The sequence below is a fragment of the Carettochelys insculpta genome, chromosome 9, assembly GCF_033958435.1.
Source record: "Carettochelys insculpta isolate YL-2023 chromosome 9, ASM3395843v1, whole genome shotgun sequence".
NCBI lineage: Eukaryota > Metazoa > Chordata > Testudines > Carettochelyidae > Carettochelys > Carettochelys insculpta.
In genome coordinates this window covers 19,618,842-19,643,303 of record NC_134145.1, presented here as the reverse complement: position 1 = coordinate 19,643,303, position 24,462 = coordinate 19,618,842, and the positions used below count along the sequence as shown (strand labels likewise).

General features: G+C 38.0%; 1 protein-coding gene across 3 annotated transcripts in view; it reads right to left on the bottom strand.

Moving 5' to 3' along the window:
• Positions 1 to 24,462, bottom strand: part of MIER1 (MIER1 transcriptional regulator) — a 54,379-nt gene that overhangs the window by 5,192 nt on the left and 24,725 nt on the right. The window contains exons 4-11 of one of the 3 annotated variants that reach the window (XM_075002913.1): positions 20,550 to 20,711; positions 14,918 to 15,050; positions 12,396 to 12,460; positions 10,563 to 10,635; positions 4,881 to 5,032; positions 3,823 to 3,904; positions 1,903 to 1,997; positions 620 to 747 (exon numbers count right to left, since the gene is read on the bottom strand). In XM_075002913.1, coding sequence (XP_074859014.1) covers positions 620 to 747; positions 1,903 to 1,997; positions 3,823 to 3,904; positions 4,881 to 5,032; positions 10,563 to 10,635; positions 12,396 to 12,460; positions 14,918 to 15,050; positions 20,550 to 20,711 — 890 coding nt within the window. The remainder of the gene's footprint in view (positions 1 to 619; positions 748 to 1,902; positions 1,998 to 3,822; positions 3,905 to 4,880; positions 5,033 to 10,562; positions 10,636 to 12,395; positions 12,461 to 14,917; positions 15,051 to 20,549; positions 20,712 to 24,462) is intronic. The other 2 variants (XM_075002915.1, XM_075002916.1) reach the window with 2 other exon arrangements.

Below are 24,462 nucleotides of genomic sequence, written 5' to 3'. Positions count from 1 at the left end.
TAAAGGTTGTGTGTACACTGAGTCCCTGAAATAGAATGGGATGGGAAAATGGCATAACGAGGAATGCTAGGAGCTCCTGGCAATGTGCTCAACATACAGAAGCAACAAAACACAGCACCATCTAGTCAAATCCTGAAAATAGTTACCTGCAAACATTTACATTTAAATGTAAACAGCATTTTCTGCATGTGCATACTACTTTTTCTTTTAATACTTAAGTGAACAAGTTTACAGGTGCAAACGCCTGCCAAAACAGATTTGGTGGAACTGCAGAATACTTGCAGAAAGTCAATTTGAAATTTATGATGTGTTTGCTTAAAACATCCATCAATGAACAGAGCTGTAGAAAAGGATCTGTTCAGACAATTCACAAAATGAAAGCAAGCTATATCAAATGAATAGTTCAATGTAAAACTGTTAGCCTTAATACTAACAAGTGTTCCTTTTAGCAATTACACTGCTTGGAACCAGTTGCATCCGTTTCCCTTTGGCCACTATTCTACTGGAAACTGTAATTAGGGAGTAATCAAGTTCTTACCCTGTTTTAGAAGAGAGCAACAGTAAGAAGAGGAGACTATTGATCTGACATGTATGAAAACAAAAAAGTAGCACAGCTTACGTTACACCAGGATGGAGATTGTACTTCTTTTTCCCAAATCGGGTCTGCTGTGCAAAAAAGTCATACCGCTCAGATTTTTTCCACATATAATAAAATGCCACACACTCGCCAACTGATCTTGTTCGTACCTGTGAAATAGGTGTCACACATATAACACTGATGAATCCAAATGTACCTTATGCCAGAGACCATGAGACACATTATACATGAAGTTGTCCTGCATGCCCACAGTAGAGACTGAAAGCATACTATAAATTATTCCCTTAAGATTTTTCATTTTCATATGAAAAAATAAGGTGGCAGGATAAAAATAATAAAAAGGTATGTTTATTCTCCTGGTATCTGAATATATGGCCATGGAGATGTTCAATGAAATTAAAAGGTGATAAATTCAAAATCATACGCGTAATCAAAAACTAACTTATTGACAGAGGAAGTTGAGGCAAAGAAATTCACATGATTCAAAACTGAATGAGACTTTTACATAATACAAGTTTTGAAAGGGATATAATAAACCTAATAATTCAGGGCTAAAGCCCATCTCTAATTATTAGAGGTCAGGATGAGAGCTACAAGGCATGGGGGAAGACTGTCTCACATCTGCCTACAGACGAGGACTTATACCTTCCTTGGCAGCACCGGGTGCTGGCCATTGTCAGATAGAACCCCTCTGGATAAAATGCAAATTCATAGCGCTAATATTCCTGAGGATTGCCAACATAAATTTTTGTTACATGACTAATAGGAGACTCTACCTATGTTTTATTTCCCATTGGGTTCTGAACAAAGATATCATTGCCCTGTAAGTTCTATTTGCCTAGAGCTCTGAACAAAGTATACAGCCAAATCTTGAACTCTACTCCAAAATATCCAGGTATTCTATCAGTAGAGGAACTCAATTATTACAAAATGAAAATTCGTATTAACATTACAACATTTCTGAAGATTTCTATCACTCTCTCTACAGTATCTTTAAATCTATTTACAAAGATAACACATTCTGACCATTAAATTACATAGATGATAAACTCCTTTATGTGAAAAGACCCACTAAAAGCCTTGCATAATGAAAACTGGGCATTTCAGAATTGTTTTCCCACATCGCTTAAGGTGCCAACTAACACATTAGTCTTTACAGAACACCCTACTCTTACAAACTAAATGAAAGGCTATGTATAGCACAGTGCAAAAGAAAAGAAACACATTTGGAGGGAAGTCAAAAATATTGAATATTTTTTCAGCTATTCATAGGAAAATAACTACATTTTAAAAACCACCCTTACCTTGTTTGCCTGAATCAAATGAAAATCCTTTCCATAGGCCTTCAGTCCTTGTTCAAAATTCCTGCATTCTTCCTCTGTCCAAACAGCTAACTCTTCTGAAATCAAACATAATACAGCAAACATACTTTAAAGTGAAAGCATAAGGAAAATAAATGGAAACAAATATACTCTATATTTAAGTTTCTTGATTATATGATGAGTAAAGGAGAACAGCCTCAGAAATTCTAATTACTGGTGTGAAAAAAAATCAGAAAGCATCTGCTTCAGTCTTAAAGTGAAAAAGTGACCCTTTGTTAAAGATTGATAATCAGCATCAGCTGAGGAGCAGTTGCTGAATATCATTTACCTATTGGAGCAACTGGGACAAAAGACACAAACAGAGTCAAGACTTGACACTAGGGAAATTTTTCAAACCTTAAAAATGAAAACAAACACTTGGCTTCCATTCCAGTGCTGCTGGCAATACTGAAAGTCCTAGTGTTGAGATTCTGATCCTATTTTAGTTACTTAAATTTGCTCAGAACAGGCCTAAAACCAACATGATGATTAAAATGGCTATTGCAGTCAAAAGGCTGCCTGTCCTATAGCTGCCAATATGAACAACTGATATTGGTAATGTTTGGGAAAATTATGAAAAAAATATTTCTAGCAGAAACAGGACATCACATGAAGAGACATAACACAGTTATACCTTCTATGTAAAGGTACGGAAGAGAGTTGTATACCTTCTGCATTACCAGATAAACTATTTTCAACAACCATTAAAGAACTGGTAAAGAGAGAGACACTGTCAGAGCCTCAGAACAAAAGGACATTTCACTAGGACCCTAATTTAGATGGCAGAGAAGCCAAAGCAGATCACCTTGACAATACATTTAACTGAAATGAGCAGCTGTCAAAAAACATTGAGACAAGGGCACGCCCACCTCAGCAAATAAGCTGTCGTACCTTCCACATCACAGGAGGAGAAATTCTGGTCCCACTGAAGTCAGTGGCAAAGCTCTCACTGACTTTCAGTCAGGATATTACCCTGTGTATGGAATAGCTTGGACTCATGTTCAGAGAGAGGCACAGATTAACAGGAATGTTGGTGTGAGGAAGGAAAAAGAGAACCAATGCTTTATAGTGGTTGTTTTTACGTAGACAGGTCTAGAATTCTAACTCTCTCTCATCTCCTTTACAAAAAGGCCTTTCAGAAATGGAGCAGGCAAGGAGTGTATATAGAGAAATAGAGGGAGAACTAATACTAAGTAAAAGGATAAAAACTAAAGAAACGAAGGGGAAATATCATCAGAAGGATAAAAAAGAAAAATTAGTACAATACACCCAAGTGTCTTCTAAAAACTTCAGATTAGTTTAATAAAGATTAGAATATTTTTCTGTCAAGAAGCTTAATCTCTTTTTATTTACAATAATGAATTTGTATACATTTCACATATAAGAACTTCAGCTAATTATACAAAAGTCCAGAGCCATAGAGAATAAGCCACCTACAACTGGTAAGATAGTTGGGTGTATACAAAAATTATAAAGATAAAGTAATGAATAAAAGTCAAGCTTTAAATTCATAAACACTCTTCTTTGTGCTACAGCCAAGGTACTTATATATTTATATGATCACCATCAATTCATTATCCTAAACCTTATTCTGGCCCTCAATTTTTAAAAGCACAATATGAAATACGTCCCTGTATGGCTGTATTAGAAACAAGCTCTCAACATGGGGTCAGAATTAATTAATTACTGGATTTGGGAAAAAGCCATAATAGTGCTATAGTATGAAGTGCTGATGTGAAACCCTGCTGTAATCTGAGATATCTGACAACAGCAATCAATGCCCAAATTTTAATGATTTTGCCAATTTAGAGGTGGTATGAGAGAGAAAAATGAAAGTACATTTAAAATTTGAAGCACTCTTACCTCTGGCTGCTTTTACATTAAATCTTAATCTTCTCAATGATTCTTCTGTATCAAAATTGCACTTAACCAATTCATACAATGCCTGGAAAGGTAAAAACTTACACATTTAATACCCGACTCCATATACTACTGAATTTGTTTACTGCTACAGTGGTGCAACTATTAATTATCTGTATTTATTCTAAAACGTAATTTCTCAAAAAAGTATAAAAACTACTTAAAACAGCAGTATAAGCACACAGAATTCTTAAAAAATAAGATAAGTTTTAGGTTATACACCTATAGACAGTGCATTTATAATGCACATATTAACTTCATTTCTTGTTCTAAAATATTGTATTTTAATATTAAGTGCAATAGCTTCCATGCTCTAATTTATAGGATGAAGTTTTACAACTGATCCTTAGCCATACAAGTGTGACAACAGGTGTACCTTGTGCCCATTCTGTGGACAGACTCAATTCTGATATTTCAATAAATGTGCACATATGGTTAGTTACTAAAGAGTAGTCAACTTGGTCTGGCAATTTTGTTATACACTATATCCTTAAGCTTAGGAATCTGCAGGCCTGGTGATTTTGTGCTTTAAGGGATTTATGAATTTTTTCCACAGGGCCAGCACTGCCTCCCCTATCCCCCTGCCCCCAAAGATGCATGTTAACAAAATGTACATTGTTCTGACATGAGAATTGGACATACGTGCACATCAAAGGGCCCATGAATGGTCACGTCCATGTTCTTTTGTTAAAGAAGTAGCAGAAATTGGTTCTACTTAGTAAAGAACTATAAAATCTACAACAGGAAAAGAGGCCAGAACTTAGGTCTTTGCAAATAAAACCATATTTCTCAAAGCACCTGTTATTTTTTAACCCTGAACACAGTGTTATTTATTCAACTTCTTAAAAATGTTTTTGTTGACAGAGTAAAAAAAATTTCTTCTGATAAGGGTAAGATGGGAAAAAATGATTTAAAAACCCAATATGAGGTGTGGGGGCAGAAAATGATATAGTTACAAATAAAATTACAACACTACGGCTTTTACAAATTACAGTATTTACCTGTTCATTGTCTTTAATGTGTGACCCTTCAGGAATTGCATCTATTCCTTTCTCATCTCCTGTTCTCCTCGAGGCTTCATTGAGGAATTCAATCACTTTATCCTCTGTTAAATAATCAGGATTCCACAGCAGCTGATCATCATTTTCATACACTGAATTAAGAACAAACATACATAAGTAAAGGGTATTTGGTAAGATTAACTTCTATTTAACCTTGAAGAAAAAAAATTAAGTTGGAAATAGGACTGTTAAGTGATTAAAAATAAGAACAACTGATCACATTTTAAATAGAATACCAATTGAAATTTAAGTATTCGGGGACATTTTCAAATCTATTTGAAAGATCTTGTGTACAATTTTCACACTACTTTGCTGAAAAAGATCTCTACCAGAGAACTATTTTGAAAACAATTACTAAAGACTCAAACTCTCTCTCAATAATACAGGTTGAAAAACTACTGTCATTAGATATCATGGATGGTATAACTAAAGAAAAAAAACAGCAGTTAAATCAAAGAGTGGTGAACAAAATATGATATGGTTAAGAATTTACTACATTTCTTAATTTTATAAATGGCACCATTTTATGAGTTTACAGGTTGGACCTCTCTAATCCAGAAATCTCTCATCCAGCATGATTTTAGTTAGCCAGATGACCACTTATCAAGTTTCCCGTGGTCCTATAAAGTTTGCTTGTAGCCACCAGTCCTGGCTCTCCACGTGCTGTGCCAGTATTTAGCTGTAATTTACCCCTAAATGTCTTCTAAGAGCCCAGTAAGCAGTGGAAGTATTGGTAATGTGCTAGAAAATACTGTCCTCCTGTCATCTGGAAAATTCTCTTGTCCAGCATGGGCTGGGTCCCAAGGGTGCCAGACAAGAGAGGTTCAACCTACATTAGAAGATACTAAACACAAGGAATGTCTGTCTGAACCCGATCTATCATCAATGTTAAGTCCCATAATCTCTCTCTCTCGGTACCATTTCAAGGGATTGTTTCGGTTGTCCCTTCCTCCCTGGCAGATGCTCTGACTTAATTCTTAACTAACCTCAAAAATTTCCATCTCCTTTTTTTTGCATAATAAAAAGGTTGCTGAACTCCAAACAAAATCTAAGCATGTTACAAATTCAATTAACTATCTGCTATTTTTCAAAATACATTTGCTTTCAAAAGACATTTCGGTGCCTTCTGTACATTTGCTAGAGTCCAGGCTTTTACATTTGTATGTTAGCATGGAAAAAATTCCAGAAAGTTTATTCCTGTTACTTCTATTTACTATCGTGGGCAGTATATGCAGATCTTGCTGTGGTGTGTGTCACCCATACTATCTATACACACACCTATATGTATGGTCCTGAGGATGTCATATGGGCCACAGATGAGTGCTGATTGTGGTGAAAGTGGCCCACAGTTGACAACCACTGGCACAGATAGAACTCTAATGAAGAGGGTGTAGATCAGTGCTTCTTAAAACTATGTGCTGAGGAACAATGGTGTTCCATGAACAACTCGCAGGTGTGCTGTGAGCGTCTGACACTTTTTTGATATCATATACTGATGGTATATATTTTCTGTTATTAAAACCAGATACGAAGTTACTTCTTCATTGCTCTGATATCTGATTAAATTACTTCATTTTGTTTTTTGCTGTATAGGTTGCTGTGTTTGTTTTTGGTCTGAATTTTTTTTGAAGAAAATTTTTATAGGTGTTCCGCATAAAAATATTACTGTTTTGCGTTTTATCTCAAAAATTTAAAAAACACTGGCATAGAGCTAATTCAGAGGGCTTGTCTACACTTAAGACACTGTAGCACTTCAATGAAAAATACTATCAACACTGACAGGAGCTTTTCTCCTATCAGCACAGTTACTCTACCTCCCAAGAGAGCTGGCAGCTAGGTCAACTGAAGAATCTTCTAGTCAACTCAGCACTGTCTACTCAGGAGGTTAGGTCAGTTTAACTACTTCATTCAGAGGTGTGGATTTTTCCACATACCAGAGCAACACAGTTATTACCCATCTAATTTCCTAGTGTAGCCCAGGCCCCAGAATTGTCCCTATATTCTAAATATAGCCTATATGTTCTGCAGAACATCTTTGTCCTCTCCAGATTTTAATGTGGTCTCAACAGCTATACAATGCTGTTTAGCCTTCCTTGGTAGTGGATGTGGCTTTTGGGTAAAATATGGAAGTCCTTCAGTTGCTGGAGCGAAGCCTACATTTCCAGATCAAGTAGCTCTGGGTGTCATCTTGCACCTCTGCTCGCTTGTGTGTACAATCTGAAGATTTTTGGAAAAAAAATGAATGTCCTCAGCAATGATCCATTGGGCATCCTTTTTTGCCTTTTTGGTCAGACTATCAATTAAGAACAGATCAAGCAGTCATATTATCTTAGCCAGCTCAATAATTTATTATGCGCATCTGACAAGTAGCTTATCCTTCCCCAAGAGTTCTGGTGCTTTTGCATCTTTGTCTTTGGGAGCAGACCAATAACTACCGGTCTTGAAGAGGAATTAAGTAGTGTGTAGATAACTGAGCTCCCTCAGAGACCTGGGTCAGATAGTTCAATGAATCCATCGTTCATGTGCCAAGGGATCCGGCACGGATATGCTCTACTTTCCATTGTCCTGGAATCCATAGACGAAATGCAAGAGAAACATCAGACAGCAAAACATGACTGTAGCTACACTGCCCATGGTACTAGGTAAACTCACCAACTTTATATCTTCAGTACTTATTTCCTGGGCTCTGCTCAGCTCACAGCCAAAGTGCTTGCCTTATGGGACAATAAAATTGGACTGGGATCGCTGCAGAGAATGCGACTCGTCTTAACCACTGGGGGGGGGGGGTGTGCAGGGGGTGGGGAAGGAAAAAAAAAAAAAAAAAAAAAAAGGCCTGCATAGTCATTTCAAGAAGCTATAACTGAGTAGACTCAGTTTCAGAGGGTACAATTAATAAGGCCCTACACATAAAGATAATTTATAAATGTCCCTTTCCCTCAGAGAAAATAGCTAACTAGTGTGTACATCCTCCACAGATATGGTGCAGTCACAGGGGGAATCTGGCTTACATGTAGCAGACTTGGCCCACAGTTTCAGAGGGGGACCAAAGAATTAAAGATAAACTGACCAAATTTAAGCTGTAGCACTTATGTACCTAGACATGTATCACCCCATGTATCATCCATTTGGGAAGCATAAAAAAAAAAATAAATTGAACTAAAACTGCATTTGCTATGGAATCTTCATGGAAACCGAGCAGGTCATTAAGCTACCATGTTCAGCCAAGTACTAGATTTCCTATGTTCTCAACAATGTAATTCTACCCCAAAATGTTTTTATTATTAGCAGTATGTTATAAATTATATCTTTTAAGAACAAGATCTGTGGAGAGCCAAAGGGTATGAACGAACATTGTCAGGCTAATTTATCTTCCCATTGTAAATGGGAAACACTGGTCCACTCTAAGGCCTGTGACTAAAGATTCCATATAAAAATATGGTGGATGGGAAAGGAAAAAAGTTCAGAACAAAAATACCAGCACTAGTGTAGTAATCTAGTGAAACTTTAACTACCCCCCACTCCAGCAGTATGTATTATGACATTTTCTGTTCTTAAACCACTGACAGAGGCAAGCCCCTGAAAAGCTGTTTTTTTGTAGTCTTCTGCAGTGCAGAAAATACCTATATATTTTTATTGTAGGAGGCCACAAGTCATTTGCAGTACAGTAAACTGATGTCAATTGGCAGCATAATTACAAGTATACCTTGTTGAATTTCAGAAAGAACTATTAAGTCCCAGCTCAATGTTAAGATACCTATCACAAAAAAAAAAAAAAAAAAAAAAAAGGAACACCAAAAGTAGGTTTCTTCAGAGCTAGTGGCACATACTTTCAGTGCATTAATATGTAAAATAACTGTAGTTGATTAAAAAAAACTACAAAAAGTCCTGGGGCATCTTATAGACTAACAGATTTGTTGGATCATAAACTTTTGTTGGCAAAGACCCACTTTGTGACCCCAGTGACATTTAATAGCAAAAGCAACCTTGTGGCTTCCATCTTAAAACCCAAGTTCACTTGGGCTTATCTAGCTGAAATTTTTTTAACTTCCTCTCTGCTAAATTTTAACACAAACAAAAATCAGCCATGTCAAAAAATCTTTTAATACAAATCACATTACAAGGATACACAGGACTTTTTCCATAGATTTTTCTTGTTAAACTTATGAAGTTAAACAAAGTCGAGCTGCATTTGTATGAAGTCTGAAAGTTTGCAAGCGGAATAAAAGGGAACAATGAGCGCTTCAGTGCCTAGAAGTCAGGCAAGTGCTGAAACTGAAATTAGCATGAAAAGCTCTATACACCTTGCTGGATGTATAAGATTTTCCAAATGGCTTGGCATCACTGAAAAAGTCACAAATGCAATTCATAAAGTTTCAGTGTCATGGAAGACCATGTGCAGTGAAAGTGAAAATGTGGCTTTAATTTTTTATGGCTGTTCCATACCCTGAGAGACTGAAATTCCCTTTTCTCAAGCTAATCTATCACATTACCAGGCTGCTCAAGAAAGGACAGGAATCATACTAGCCATGGAACTCTTAAGGAGCACAGGATGGAAGCTTTCTTCTTCTGGTGTCTAAGCAGTTCTATAGCTGGGGTAGGAAGTCCTATTCTGCAGAACTCAAATTGTGCTGGAATAAAGGCTCAGTTCTGGTGACCACAAGTGCTACAAAAGCAGCTGCTTTAAAACAAAAGGAGACACAAAGTTGCTAAATTTCCTAGAATATTCCATTATACAAGGTCTGCCTAGCACAGAGGATCTGATGGTATGAACAAAGAGTCCTAGATCAGGATATTAACCAGGATTAAAAAAATCCAGTGAAGAGAATTTTAAGATTGAACAGTTAAGCATTCAAATCAGAGAATACTAAAGCCAAAAGTACATGTGTCACCTTAACTCTGACTCCTCTACCATATATGATACTTACCCCAATTACATCAACATATGAGATCGCCATTATATATAATTGTCTTCAACAAAGTTTCTAGACATTACTAGAGAAAAGGGACTAATAACAGCCAGCATAATATATTAGTTAATAGAACAAAAGAGGGCTCAACAAGTAAATCTGAAACCAAAGAAGTAAATTCTCTCTTTCTAACCAACTCCTCAGAACTCCCCAGTGAAATGTGAAGGCTTGGCAAGTCAGTCAAATGACCACTTATTATAAGCCTAATACCACCAAATATTCCACCTAGAATGCCCTGATGTGGGCAGTGGCCTACCATTTTATTGATTGTATCATGGAATCTTCCTTTTACTTGTTAGAGCTTTCCTATAATTGGGTTTAACATATTTTTAAGTTAAAATAACTCAGTTAAATAATTTACTTTATGTAATTAGGCACCAGTATCTAAGATTGAACCTCTGAAAGACCACAAAGTCTTACTCTTTCATTACAATTATTACTGTTCAAATAATGTAAAGTGTCAATTTATTAGGCAATCTTTGACTGGTCAAATGACAATTATTTTGGACTAGTCAAGTGTCCAACCCTGATGGCATAAATTATTATGCCAATCACAACATACATAGTTCTTCTATGTCTTGTCTGAAATCCTCCCTCAGGCTTCCTTAGTACTTGAACAAATTATTTAAAAAATGTTGATTGCATCAAAGCTCACCTTTCTCATTCTCCTTGTATTTACATATACCAGCTGGAATTTCAGCTTGAAACATAGAGCCCACCATGATTTCCTGTTTTCAAAAAACAAACAAACAATGTACTTTGACAGTCTTATTCCCCGCCCCCCACCAATAACAGAGACGCAACATCCTTTTAACAACTAAGCTCCTACCACCAGTAACCTAGAAAATACACGAAAAACCCAACAGGAATTGCAGAAATCCATGGAAATTTGTCAGCGAGGAGGCTTTAAAAGGAAACACACTATACTAAAACTTAATTTTTAATTGGTGTGAGGAGCAGGAGAAGAAGCAGGTAGTTTATAGAGCTGAGTCATCATGTATTAAATGTGACCTTCAACCCTTTTCCTTTATTTTGGGAGTTAAAAACCCTTCACACTGTGCACATTTATTATAGTTATTTATGTGGTATAATTGGCAGAGGAAAGAAGAATTAAATATGCACTCTTTTGAATCTATTTATTATATTTAAGGCAATTAAATGTACTTCATTCAATACCTGAGTTGTATTAAAGCACCTCAGGTGTGAAGTTAAGAACAAAGAAACCAATTATTTCAGTGTCACTTATTTACATCTCAGGATTTATTTCATTAAATGAAGTTACATTCTCCTGATTGGTTGGATCGAGTCTGATGGATTTAAAGCCGTTCTGATAATTTATGAATACTGTGTGTGACATGTTTATTGGATTATCAATGTTAGTTTAATTTAATAGCCAGCTGCTGGAAAATACAAGCAGGAAGTGAAACAAACAGCTCAAGATACACTACTTCTCAGTAAACATGTCAGCATGAATAATAACACAAAACTTTAGAGCCTACCTCAAGGTTACAGCTTGTTACAGAGACAAGCTGGAAGGGGTGGGAAGGGGGGCAGCAGATCAGAAGGATTAAAAACACTCTGTCCAGAGACCAGGGCAGTTGTTGCCAATAAGCTGTTTGGACTGACACACACTTCCATACCACCCCCATTGGACATGTGAAATAGTTGTCTCTGGGTCAATATCATCAGATGGTAGATCTTCAAGTAAGAAACATGCATATAGACTGTTTTCAAACCTTTCCTCTCATGTTGCACTTTACTCCTACTGCTAAGATTAAACACTTTGGTTTGAGAAAGCCATCTGTGATGACTGGTGAAAAGGGACCAAACTCAGTCAGACCTAGTGGGGAAAACACTGTTGACACACAAAGCACAATAGCCAGGGACTGGCCTAGGAAGAGGAGAACCATCTGATTGCACTCTAGAAAGGTAAAAGTTAAAGGCCTGACACCTGAAAGGGTGCACTCAGAGACCTGAGAAAGAACAGAAATGCAAACTAACCCTGTAACTGACTTCCTTTGCTTGTACTCCAGATTTTCTGCCTAGTGGTTTCCCTAAAGCCTCTGCCAAAGTGGGGGATCCCAAAAATGGAGGTTACTCCTAAGTAAAGCAGTCCTTGCCCCCGACGGTAGCGAAAAACACCATGAACTTTACAAAATAGACAGCGAAGGGAAAGCAAAGTTTAAAATTCTTAACTTGGCAGGATTTGCATTTTAATCACAAAATTATGACATGATTTATGGAAAACAAGCTAAAGATAACTAAAAACACCAGGTTGTCAAATTACACAACTTATTCTGCACACTGGATAAACTGCACATTAGTATAAAAGGAGCCTATTTATAGGAACTAATGCCAGTGAACTCTTATTCCCTATTCTCCATCTGTTGATAGGATACAATATCCACTTGTGCTTGGAATAATCTACAGTACACTGTATTTAAGAACACAATTTATAAAGATGATATAGCAAGCCCTTAAATGTTACCTTTTTCCAGTCTTCTGAAGGAATATAATCTTCATCTTCCTCAGATTCTTCTTCTATTTCACTGTCTACAAGAAATTTTCAGACACTATTTGCATGGGAAGGACTAAATCTCTTTCAGGCCATCATTATATTCCAGTAAAATGCGTCTTGGCAGCATATTGCTCAAAGCCACTGCTGGCAGGCTATTAGGATCTTGAGCTGTCATGCCACAACCACCTCTCTGTGAATGAACATACGGCTGGGATCTCATTAAGGAAGAGCAAAGCAGGAGACCACCATAACTCGATCTATTTTCTAATTGAAAGGTCTCCAATTCTACTGTAAAAGAAGGAAAAAATACCAAAACACGCAGCTAATATGCTTATTCAGAATGGCTATCCAGAATGTTCATTAGAAAGACTGCAGGTTTTTAGTGAACAGTTTCTCTCTTTTATCCAACTTTACAATTATAGGCAAACACCCCAGTTGATCAAGGATAGCTCTTATCTGCAGGCATGCCAGTGTCTTCAGTAATTACACTGACACCCAGCTTGTCCTTACTTTCAAAAATACCTGGCAGGCTGGTCACTCATTTCATTTCAGGTCCTGCATCCACCCCGGTCTTTCCACACCCTTCTAGCAAGAAAAGCATCACAGCTAGCCTCTCTTGAACTGTTTACACTTGGGACTATGTCTACACTACAGCAATCTTTCAGAAGAAGTTCTTCTGGAATAGATCTTTCCAAAAAGCACCTCCACACACAAAAAGTGTAACGAAAGATGGATCTGCTGTTTTGCTAGAGAGCATCCACACAGGCCTGCTCTTTCAAAAGAATGGGCCAGGGATTGAAAAATCCGCCACCATGACGACTGCTCTTTTGAAAAAAGGGCCCTTGAAGCATCTACACTTTTTTTTTTTTTTTTTATAAAAAGATGCTTTCGAATAAGGCACTCTTCCTGATCTGGGAGCAGAAGACAGCTTCCAGAAGAAGAGCCACATTTTTGATTTCAGATCAAAAGAGCGTATTTTGTGTGTGGATGCTGCACATGTTTTCAAAAAAAGGGCTGGATTTTCCAAAAGAACTTGCTAGTGTAGATGCAGCCTTGGAGAACCACAGGTGGGGCACTCCAAATTCAGCTGTTACATTCTCAGGCACAATGACATTCAGAAGGGCTGAATTTCTCAGCTCAGTCAGTTTAGCTAGGCATGGGTAGCCCTGAGAAAGCAGACTCCTTAATACCTGTAACATCTGGTACTTGCATTTGCTATCATAACTTCAACATTTGGGACTACTTAAGTCAGGATATGGATTTGTTGAACAACAGTCTGTACTAGGGACGATCATTTACATGGTATTGAAAGCAGCCTCAATGTCAGCATATGAGGATGTGTGATAAAAAAAGAACAACCCCTTTATCAACCGCAAATCAGTGCTCTCAAACATTGGCAGAGGAACCAAAAGCTAACCTAAGATATCAGCATAAGGCTATATCTCCACTTACCAGAAGACCAACCCGGTGGTGGTCAATCTTCCGGGATTTGATTTAGTGCACCTAGTGAAGCCACGCTAAATTGAACCATCAGGGTTCCGCTGTTGGCCCTGGTACCCCTCACTGAGAAACTGTGTTTATGGCATGCAAGAGTGAATTTTAAGCACATCTAAGGAACAGAAAAGTTGTGGAGACATAGAGCAGGGAAACAGGAGTAATGAAAATGACATCAAGTATTTCAAAAGCAAAATTTCCCTCTGTATAACTTTTCCCTCCACAACTTAAAAATATGAAATTTTCAAAAACCTATTTTAGTTTGATTATATTTATTCATTTTGTCATTACTGAGATTAAGCAACAGAAACAGGAAGTTTTATTTTTTGTTTCTTGTCAATTTCATTTTTCTAGTTTTCACTTACTAACACAAGGGTTCTTAAAGTTTTAAGACCAGCACCACTTAGCACATACTGTCTTGTGGACCAGCACCTCTCTTATTTACAATAATTTAGCTTCCATGTAGAAACTACAGCAACTGCTTACTGGAAATAGTTATATAAGCAAGTATTTTTATTGTCTTTTTAGTGTGAAGTAGCAGCTGAAAATAAGGAGGTAGGCCAGCACCTTGCACCCAGCCAACTCTTCCTGAATCACCAGCAGAACTCCACAGACCACACCTTGGAGGAATGCTGCACTTGAGCAATACTACAATGCAAGGTTACAAACAGCGTAAAGAATATTTAAAGTATATATTGGCTTTATATTTTGCTTCTCTTTTTAAACTGTGCACCAGATTTACTTCTATCTTTTTCCTTTAATAAGATTAATATACATAGTCCATAACTTTGTAGAACAAAGAGATGCTTTATCATATGCTAAAGACAGTGGACAACAAAAAACCTTATGTTTGAACGACTTAATAAAGAACAGTGATAGAAGAAGAGAAATTTGACAAACAAGCAGCAAGACATTTTAGTAACTCAGTACTCCATTAATCTAGATCTTATAAAGTTAGACAATTTAGATGATGGAGCTTAGTATTACACATCACATACTTGCATCAAAATATTTACATCGACGTGGGTGAATGATCTCCTGTGGATCTTGAGAAGCAACAGATGGTGCTGGGTCATCATTGGAGGACTGTGTCTCATCCTCCTGACCTGATGAATCCTTTATGGTCTCCTCCTTAAATACAAGGAAGCAAACAGAAGACCAGTTAGAACTTCTGCATTACAAAACATCTTTTTATTAAATGACATTTTCAGTAAGTTCAAACAAAAGAGGATGTTGTACACAATGAAGTATAGGCTGTAGTGCTACTGGCTGTGGACACTCACAAAGACAGTACATGAAATACACTAATGATACATATTTTGAAAAAAAATATTTCTAGTAGTCAGTCAAAGTTAAAACATTCAATGAGCTAACTAGAATTAACTATGGTATTTAGTTTTTCCAGCACGGAAATGTAGAGTTCCAATTTTCTCCCATAAGCAACATCAAGTACCGTCAGATTTGTGAGAATGGAGTTATTTTCTGAGTTCCAGGGGTCTGAGAAAGATGATATAATTGATATCCTTTACCTACCCAAACTAAGCAGGGATGGAGATATGCTGGATTTGTATTATGAAGTAATTCTCTGTTTCTCCAGGAGCACAGACCTAAATTAGTGAAACTGTATGTAAGGACATGCAGTGTGCGAACCTTAGAACCAAGGGATAAGTCAATTGCATAATCTTATTCATCTGAATCACAAGCTTTCTTCAAAATTCTCATGCTAGGCACTGAACATGCATCAGTGACCTTACAGGCATTAAAACTGAAAGGCACAAATTCTCTTCACTTTTAATTGGCAAGCGTTATTTTTTAAACTCTGATAGACCATATTTTAGGCAATAACCTAAAAAAACTGGACATTATAAAGGCATGGAGTTCTTTATCTCACTTTCTCTTAAAGAATGCCCCTAGTTTTAAAATAGTTCTCCCAGAATTTTGGGCTCTCTGAATATCAGAATTAGGAAACACTGGATAATCATTTCTAATATTACGTGGAAGACTACATTTACACTATGACCTAGAAATGCGATTCCTCGAGTGTATATATATATTAACGGTAGCTAGATTAGAGCTAGCATGAGTAAAAAATAGTAATGTGGCCAAAGTACCACAGAGAACAGCAGCATGGCTCAGCTGAGCCAAGTACAAAGCTGCCTGAACCCCATGTGAGCACATTCTTGGCACAACTGAGATGTACTGCTGCCCACAGTACTGCAGATATTCTACTATTTATACTTGTGCTTAAGTATGTGTATGAGTGGCAAACCACATCCCTAGCTTGTAGTTACTCTTCAAGGTGAGAGTTTATCATAAAAACCTTCAATAATTAGATTTCACTCAAGGAGACCAGCATACTCCAATTCCTACATCACCGGGTTAAGCAAAAATGGTATAAAGATCAAACATTAAAAGAACAGGTGTTGTACAGAAATGAAACCACCAGATGGGGAGATTTTAGAGTTGAAATTATATGATAAAAGATGAAAAATCAGTTAGTGGATTGATTTATGCATTTAGTAAAGATAACCAATGCAACTTGCTTACACTTATTTGTTGCAACATCTCAGACATTATGCACATCTCTTATGCTTTTAATGATAAAGCAGAATATAGGTTGCAAGTTTAATAGGTAAACAAGAAGTCAAACAATCCAAATGCAATACAGCCAAATCAATGATGCCAAAGGAACTTTTCATTTTTAATTTACTGTCATTTTAAAGCTTCCATTCTTGATATTGCATTAAGTACATTTTCCCACTAGTTTTCTACCTTTTATTTCTTGTTTCTGTAAGCATGATATCCGAACTGTAAAACTTTTGGTTTTCAGGAGGTATTCAATTTGCACAGACTTTGCAATTTTTACTGGGGAGCTTTTAAATCACAAGAACAAATTTACATACTTTAAAAACAGTTGCTTGTGTATTCTGTGCATTCCACCCAAAAAGTGGGTGGGCCAAGGCCAGAAAGGACCACCAGATCAAACTAGTTTCATCTCCTGTGTACCACAGGACACCAACTCCACATACTAATCCAAGAGTTGAAATTAGACCTAAGAGTCATCATGTGTTTCACTGACCTTGTGATAAAATTGAAATCATTGGATCAACTGTAGAACCCACTTTATGGTATTAACACTTTGATTAATTCAATTCAGCCTCGACTAGAGTCTTTGATTTAGTCATTTTATTGTTCCATCCTCCTTTTGTTTAGGAACATTATGTTAATTTAGCCAGTGATATATTTGTTTAGATTCTATTTGTTTTCATATTACCTTAATAGAATCCATAATCAAACCAATTGGCTTCTTCCTCAAAATGGCAAAAAGGCTAAATAACCTTGAAGGCACGGCCCTAAATTGATATCTTAACACACATGCATCTCTCATGCAACTTTGCAAAAGATACTTAACTCACTTGTGCCTCAGTTTCCATACCATAAAATGGGTAACACAGGTCCTCAGTTGAGAGCGCTATAATAAACAGTGCATTATTTATTAAGGACAAACTATTTCCCTTTTCAAGCTCCCTGGCCTCTTGAGTTTTTTGGTATTAATTGTACAAAGGATTTTATAATGTAACTGAAATACTGTAAGGTTATGTGCTTTAAAAGCCCACCAACAATAGCCAAGATATAATATCATGACAGTATAGAAGCAATAACAACAACTACAGTTAATGGCAGAGTCTGGAGAACTGCAAGCAGAAAAATGCCTTCTAAAATGAAAGATGCTCATTTATCTTAAGAGTTCATAGGAATGCATTTTAAAGAGGGCATGATCATAAGGACATTCTCATGAAATATTTTAACCATATGTTTATTTTTAGCTATTATACAGGAACAGTCACTGGCAGCCTTTAATATAATCAGTCAGGATGATTTAAAATAGTTAATTCAGAAATTCAAGAAATCTGCAACCACAGTGGAACTCTGTTCCAGTACCACAACTCATCAGTAAAGTAACTATTGATTAATTACATTCATAGTAATATGCTCAAACACACAGACTTTTCAAAAGTGTCAGGCACTACATTTTGAAGAAAATTATGTTGTATATAATGCTATAGTAATATGAAATTTGTAATTTGTCTCAGTATCAATGCTGGGTGTTATAAGGATCAAACATGTTTAGAGCTCTTTTCTGAGCAAGTGATTAAAGTTCAAGTGCCTTTCATAGGAGAATAAAAGTTACTGGACTGGGTCAGACTGCTGGTCCAGTTAGACAAGTTCTATTCTGAATCTGACTGACTTGGTAATAGATAAAGCTGCAGTAAATTCAGCAGACAAAAATGATGAGTCAACATCTGTAAAAGTGCCTAAGTATATTAGTAGTTGATCCTCAATCAACTATAACTGGATATGGGGCAGGGGAAGGAAGAGGGGTCCTCTGATAAAACTAGGGGTTACTTGGCCTCCTCACAAAAAGATACATTGGCTGTATTGCTTGTTGCTTCTTCCACACTTTTGAAGACCTTTTGGAGACCTTTTGAAATTAATTCTGCAGTGTTTGGGAGTGCAGCCACATGCAAGAATTCATATTAGATTTGCCTTCCAACATGGCAAAAACTATTTGTTTCAGTTTCTGTATCAAATGACTGAAAGACAGCAAATGCAATACTCATTTTTCTAAAAGGTTCCCCAGACAATCCTGGCAATTATAGGTTAGTAAGCCTAAACTGAATACCGGGCACATTGGTTGAAACTATAGTTTAGACACTCTCTCTCTCAAAGTGGTCTCAGTGCCACTAGAAGGGACAGTATACTACACCCAGAATGTGTGTGGGTTACATATAGTAAAGAACAGAATTATGACATCAATAGATGAACATGATTTGTTGGGGGGGGGGGGGGGGGGAAAGACACATGGTGAGATCCCATGGGTCTTCTAAAGGGAAATCATGCCTTACAAAGCTACTAGAATTCTTTGAGGGAATCGAACATGTGGGTAAGGGTGATTTAATGTACGTGGATTTTCAGAAATCCTTTGGCAATGTTCCTCATTAAACAAACTAAACAGTCATGGACTAAGAGGAAAGATTCTGTCATGCATCATGAACTAACTGAAAGACAGGAAAAAAGGGTAGGAATAAATGGTCAATTTTCAGAACAGACACAGGTAAATAAGTGGGTCCTCCATGGAGCTGTCCTGGGACCAATGCTTTTCAACAAATTCATAAGTGATTGAGAAAAATATGGACACACTGAACTGGCAAAATTTGCAGACACTACAAAAGTACTCAAGATTGTACTCTGCTTTGGACTTAAGAGTTACAAAGGGATCTCAAAAAACCAAGTGATTGGGCAACAAAATGTCAGATAAAATTCAAATTCTGATAAATACAAAATAACACACTGCAAATCAAATATACATATAAAATCATGAGGTCTAAAACTTAGATATCACCACTCAAAGATATTGAAACCATTGTGGACCGCTCTGAAAACATCTGTTCCATATGCAATGGCTGTCAAAAAACCTAAGAATATTAGGAATCATTACAAAAGGCACAGATAAGATGACAGAATATAAAGATGCCATGTGCAAATCCATGTAGTCTGAATATCACATCAGTTCTGGATACTGAATGAGGTACTGGTCACCTCATCTCAGACGAGATTATTAGTACTGAAGAAGGTAAGAGTATGGCAAGAATAATGATTAAGTGGTCTGAATAGTTTCTGTAGGAGAAAAGCTAAGACTGGGACTTTTCAGCTTGGAAAAGAGATGACTACAAGGGACATGACAGATGTCTATACAGTTGTGACTGGAGAAAGTGAATAAGGAAGTGTTAATTATTCATTCACATAATACAAGAAGTAGGCAGGTTTAAAATCAACAAAAGGAAGTAATTCACACTATGCACCGTCTATCTGTGAAACTCCTTGCAAAAGGATGTTGAAGGCTAACACTACAGTGTTCAGAAAAGCAACTGATCAGTTAATGAGGACAGGCTCCTCAGTGGTTATTAGACAAGATGGTCAGGGATGCAACTTCATGCTTTGGGCGTCCCTAGCTCTGACAGTCAGAAGCTCGGAGTGGATGAGAGGGGATGGCTCACTCAACGATTCCGTTTTGTTCATTCCCTCTGGAGCACCTGACACTGGCTACTGCTGAATGATAGGACACTGTGGCAGACAGACCACTGGTCTAACCCAGTGTGGCTGGTTTTAATGTTCTGCTGTTTGACATCTTGCACTTCCAAGAAGGGCTTGTATGTCTACTACAAGTTTTCTAGTCCAGCACCCTAAAGACCTGACTGATGTCGAATGAGAGAATTTGCTAGACCACACGTGGTCAATATTATCCTAGTGGCATTACCAACACTTCCACTGCTTATTGGGCTCCTAGAAGACATTTAGGGGTAAATTACATCTAAACAACAGCACAGAACCCTAAGAGCCAGTACTGGTGGCTGTGTGCAGACTTCATGGGACCAAAGGAAACCTGGCCACACCCACGGTAAGTTCTCATCCAGCTAACTAAAATCATGACAGATTATGGTTGTTGCAAGATTACAGAGGTTCAATCTGTAGTGACTAAATAAGAAAGAGGCAAACTAGTTCAGGAGGTTAAGTACATAGTACTAGAAAACAAAATGGGAAAGTTTTTTCCCAATTAAAGCCACTTACTTTGTTTTCTCCACTACACCCACTGTTGTCATCATTATCAACATCTTCATCTTCCTCTTCCTCCTCTTCTTCCTCCTCTTCATCATCTTCCTCTTCTGGGGGTGGGACCGTACCATCATAACCATAAAGGCTAAGCAGTTCATGAATTGGCATATCACCTTCCTGAATAACATCCAAATGAAATTTTGACTTCTACAAAGATGTGTCAGACTCAGACCTTCTCTACATTTTTAAGATCTGTATTTTGCACAATCTATCATGGGTAAAAATGTGAGGAATGCACATGTGAAAACTTTACAAAATCTGGGGAAAATTATTTCTTGAATGACATATGGCAGGACTTCTAACATAGAACTATAGGAATTTTAACTAATTTTAATTACACATTCCCAAATTATGCACAATAGCGACTGGCAGGTCTCTGTTCACAGATACTCCTCAGCATGTGCAAAAGGTGAATACTACTAAGCACATGGTTGCACGACTTTTTAAAATAAAACTACTAAAAATTGTCTACAAATGTACAATTAAAAGTAACTTTAAAATATCGCTGATAGGTTGTGTGTTTCTATTGGAGGTGCACACTCACGTGTGTCTTGGTACACAAATAATCACTCCACCCATGGATGGAAAAAAAAAAAATCTACCCAGGGATGGAACAGATTAGAGGGAACATTGTCCCTGCCCCATCGAAAATAACTGCCCACTCCTAGGCCCACAATGTTTGAAATAACAAATGCCTTACACCAGTGACAATGCTTGAGAAAAGCAGACCCACTGCACAGCACATAAAAATACTATTATACTATACTACTATAGGAAATATTAGAACGTGTCAATACTAAAAGCCTTTTCCCTCACATCCAAAAAAACAGAACATATAAACACCATGACAAGATGCTCAAGAAGAGACATTGGGGGCTAAGAGAAAACACTTTACAAATTAAACTAAAACATACCGTAAACTTATCAGTACAGTTTGAACCTCTCTAGTCCAGCAACATCTGTAATCTATCATGATTTGTTAGCCAAACGACCACTTACGGGTGTGGCCAAGTTTCCTGTGGTACCGTAAAGTTTGTTTACAGCCACCAGTCCTGGCTCTCAGTGTTCTGTGCTGTTATTTAGCTGTAATTTACCCCTAAACGTGAAGTGTTAGTAATGCTGCTAGACGATATTGACCTCTTGTAGTGTGGCAAATTCTCTTGTTTGGCAACAGTCAGGTCCCAAGGGTGCAGGATTAGGGAGGTTCAACCTGTACTGCTGGTTCACACTAATGATTGGAAGGACTTTAAGAATTAATATATTGCATTACAAAATATGCTGTATTTAACAAAGCATAGCTAGTTTTTATTTATGGTAATACACGTACCGTAGGAATTACTGGTATTTTGAAAATATACATAAAAGCAAGTAACAAAGCTAGTCTATGTAGACTGCACAGCTGATCTCTACAAGTTCATATACCTATCAATGCTATTTACCCTCTCTCCAATTGTGACTGTTCCACTGATTTGTTGTGTTGTCTTAAAGCTCAGTCCTTTTCATAAAAGGATACAGTATCATGCGTGTTTTCAGTGCTAGCCTATCAGGCTTGGAACTAGGGTGATCGCCTGTCCCAAACTGGACAGAGCAGTCCTGAAGTGCAGAACTTAAGTTCCCCACCAACTGACTCCAGGACAGTGTTTGTCCCAGAGTCTTTATGGTGCTGCTCAGTGTCTGCCTGAAGCTCAGGAGCAGCACCAATGTTCTCAGTCAGCCGAGGGCTTGGGCAGCCACTCAGGAAAGATTCAAATGCCAGTGCCACAGGTAGGTTTGTTGTTTCTACTTGTGCAACACATTTTCACAAAAATTTTATTCTGCATGTGGATGGGGAAAAAAAAAAAATGAATGGAAAAGATTAGAGGAAACACTGGACAGTACCAGCCTCCTCTTGGTGCAGAATGGCTGAGATGGGCCTTCGTCTCTTTTTGCCACAAGACGCCCATTCTTCCAAGGTCCCACAGCTGCCTAGGCCAGACAGGAGAACTGCTCAGTAGCAAGAGCCTCCCAGAGATCCCAAGGTGTTGTGTCAAGCCCCAGACTTTACATCTGTCCTGGGCAGCACATCCTGTGGGCTAGGGACATATGCCAGGGGGTGGACTTGAGCACCCTAGGTCTGGGCTCTCCCATAGCGGTGTAGGTTCCTTAGGCAGCTCCTAACCCAAACAGTCCCCAGCATTTGGCCTGGCTGGAGGCCAGAGTTCGGAGGAACCAGGAGAGACAGGTACCAAGTCCTGACTCCCCTTTTGAAAAAATAGTCATCCTACTCTGAACTTGATTGGAGCCTCTGGGTACACTGTAATATAACAGAGTATTTTAGCAAACATCTTATAGTATATTTAAGGAATGAAAACCTTTAGGCTATGGCCACAGTAATGCCCCCTTTAGGAAGGAGCATGGTAATGAGCCACTTTGGCAGATGCTAATGAGGCACTGCTATAATTAAGGGGGTCATTTCAAAAGGCCCCCGGCTACACAGGTGGCATGCGTTTAGAAATCAGCACTTTCAAAGCACGCATGGCTGCTATTATGCTTATGAGGTGCTGCATATTCATAGCAGCACCTCATTAGCATCTGCTGAAGTGGCTCATTACCATGCCCCCTCTGAAAGGAGGGGGTAGTGTGGCCAAAGCCTTAGTAATGCGACACCTTCTGTATGTAAATCTTTACAGAGAAGTGGGGAGAAACTACATTTTCCTGTGTCAGAACTAAGAGGTATGTGTACTACCTACAAGACTGTGGCATGCAATGCCAGGATATTAGAGAGACAAGGTGGGTGAAGTAATATCTTTTATTGAACCAGCTTCTGTTGTAGAGGCAACAAGCTTCCAAGCTACATAGATTTTTTTTTTTTACTTTAACTGAAGAGCTTTAACTTTAACTCAAAAGCTTGTTTCTCTCTCCCTTTACAACAGAAGTTGATCCAGATTACCTCACCCTCTAATAAGACTGTAGTGCATTTAGAACATTTCTCTTTATTTAGATTGGGGCGGGCGATAACTGCCCACAGGCCAGACAGTTTGTCAGGATTAGCTGTTGGAGAGCCACCAGATGTTTTGTTTACCTGAGTGTCCAAAGGTACAGCTGCTTGTAGCTCCCAGAGGCTGCAGTTCACACTTCTCACAGAAATTTTGGGAAGTGGCAACCCAGCCCATGATGCTTCCTGAAACTCCTGCCGGCCAAGAACAGTGAACCACCGCCCTTTGGAACTGAGCATGGCCATACCTGTGGACTCTCAGGTACACAATACATCTTGGGCCAGCTGGCAGCTAATTCTGATGAACCACATTCGGCCTGCAGGCTGGTTACTGACCACTCCAATTTAGATGGATTCTTTGTGCCTGCCTTACTCAATTATGCTCCAGGAGCTTTGGGGTCCTAGCAACCTCTGTGACAAAGTGGGGACCAGTTGGTATCAAATTATCTCTATGTTGCCCTATCTGTAGAAGTGTAAGCATTGTAACTGCACAAGTGTGAACTTACCCCAGGGTAGCTATTATATTGCAGAGGTTCCCAGCTCAGGAAAGCTGTAGGACACCTTAAAGGATCTATAATTGAGACCCCTCAAGATTGAAATCTAAGACCATTGCTTTGTTTCTTAGTTATTGGTCCACACCCATGAAACAGTGTTTTCTGTACATATGGGCCTACACAGCTAGGGTGAGAGGGAGAATATAAGCACAAGTAGTAGATCTGGAGCTTCTTACTAAGAGCACATAGCACAGAGCCTGAGGCTCTGTTTAAGAGCATGGAGGGTATACTAGCAAGCTGTAGGGAACCAATCATCATATGTTAGAACTTCAAGAGAGACTGCCCAGCCTGAGATGTTGACAAAGTATGGACTCACTAGTAAGGCTGAGCTTAGGAAGGG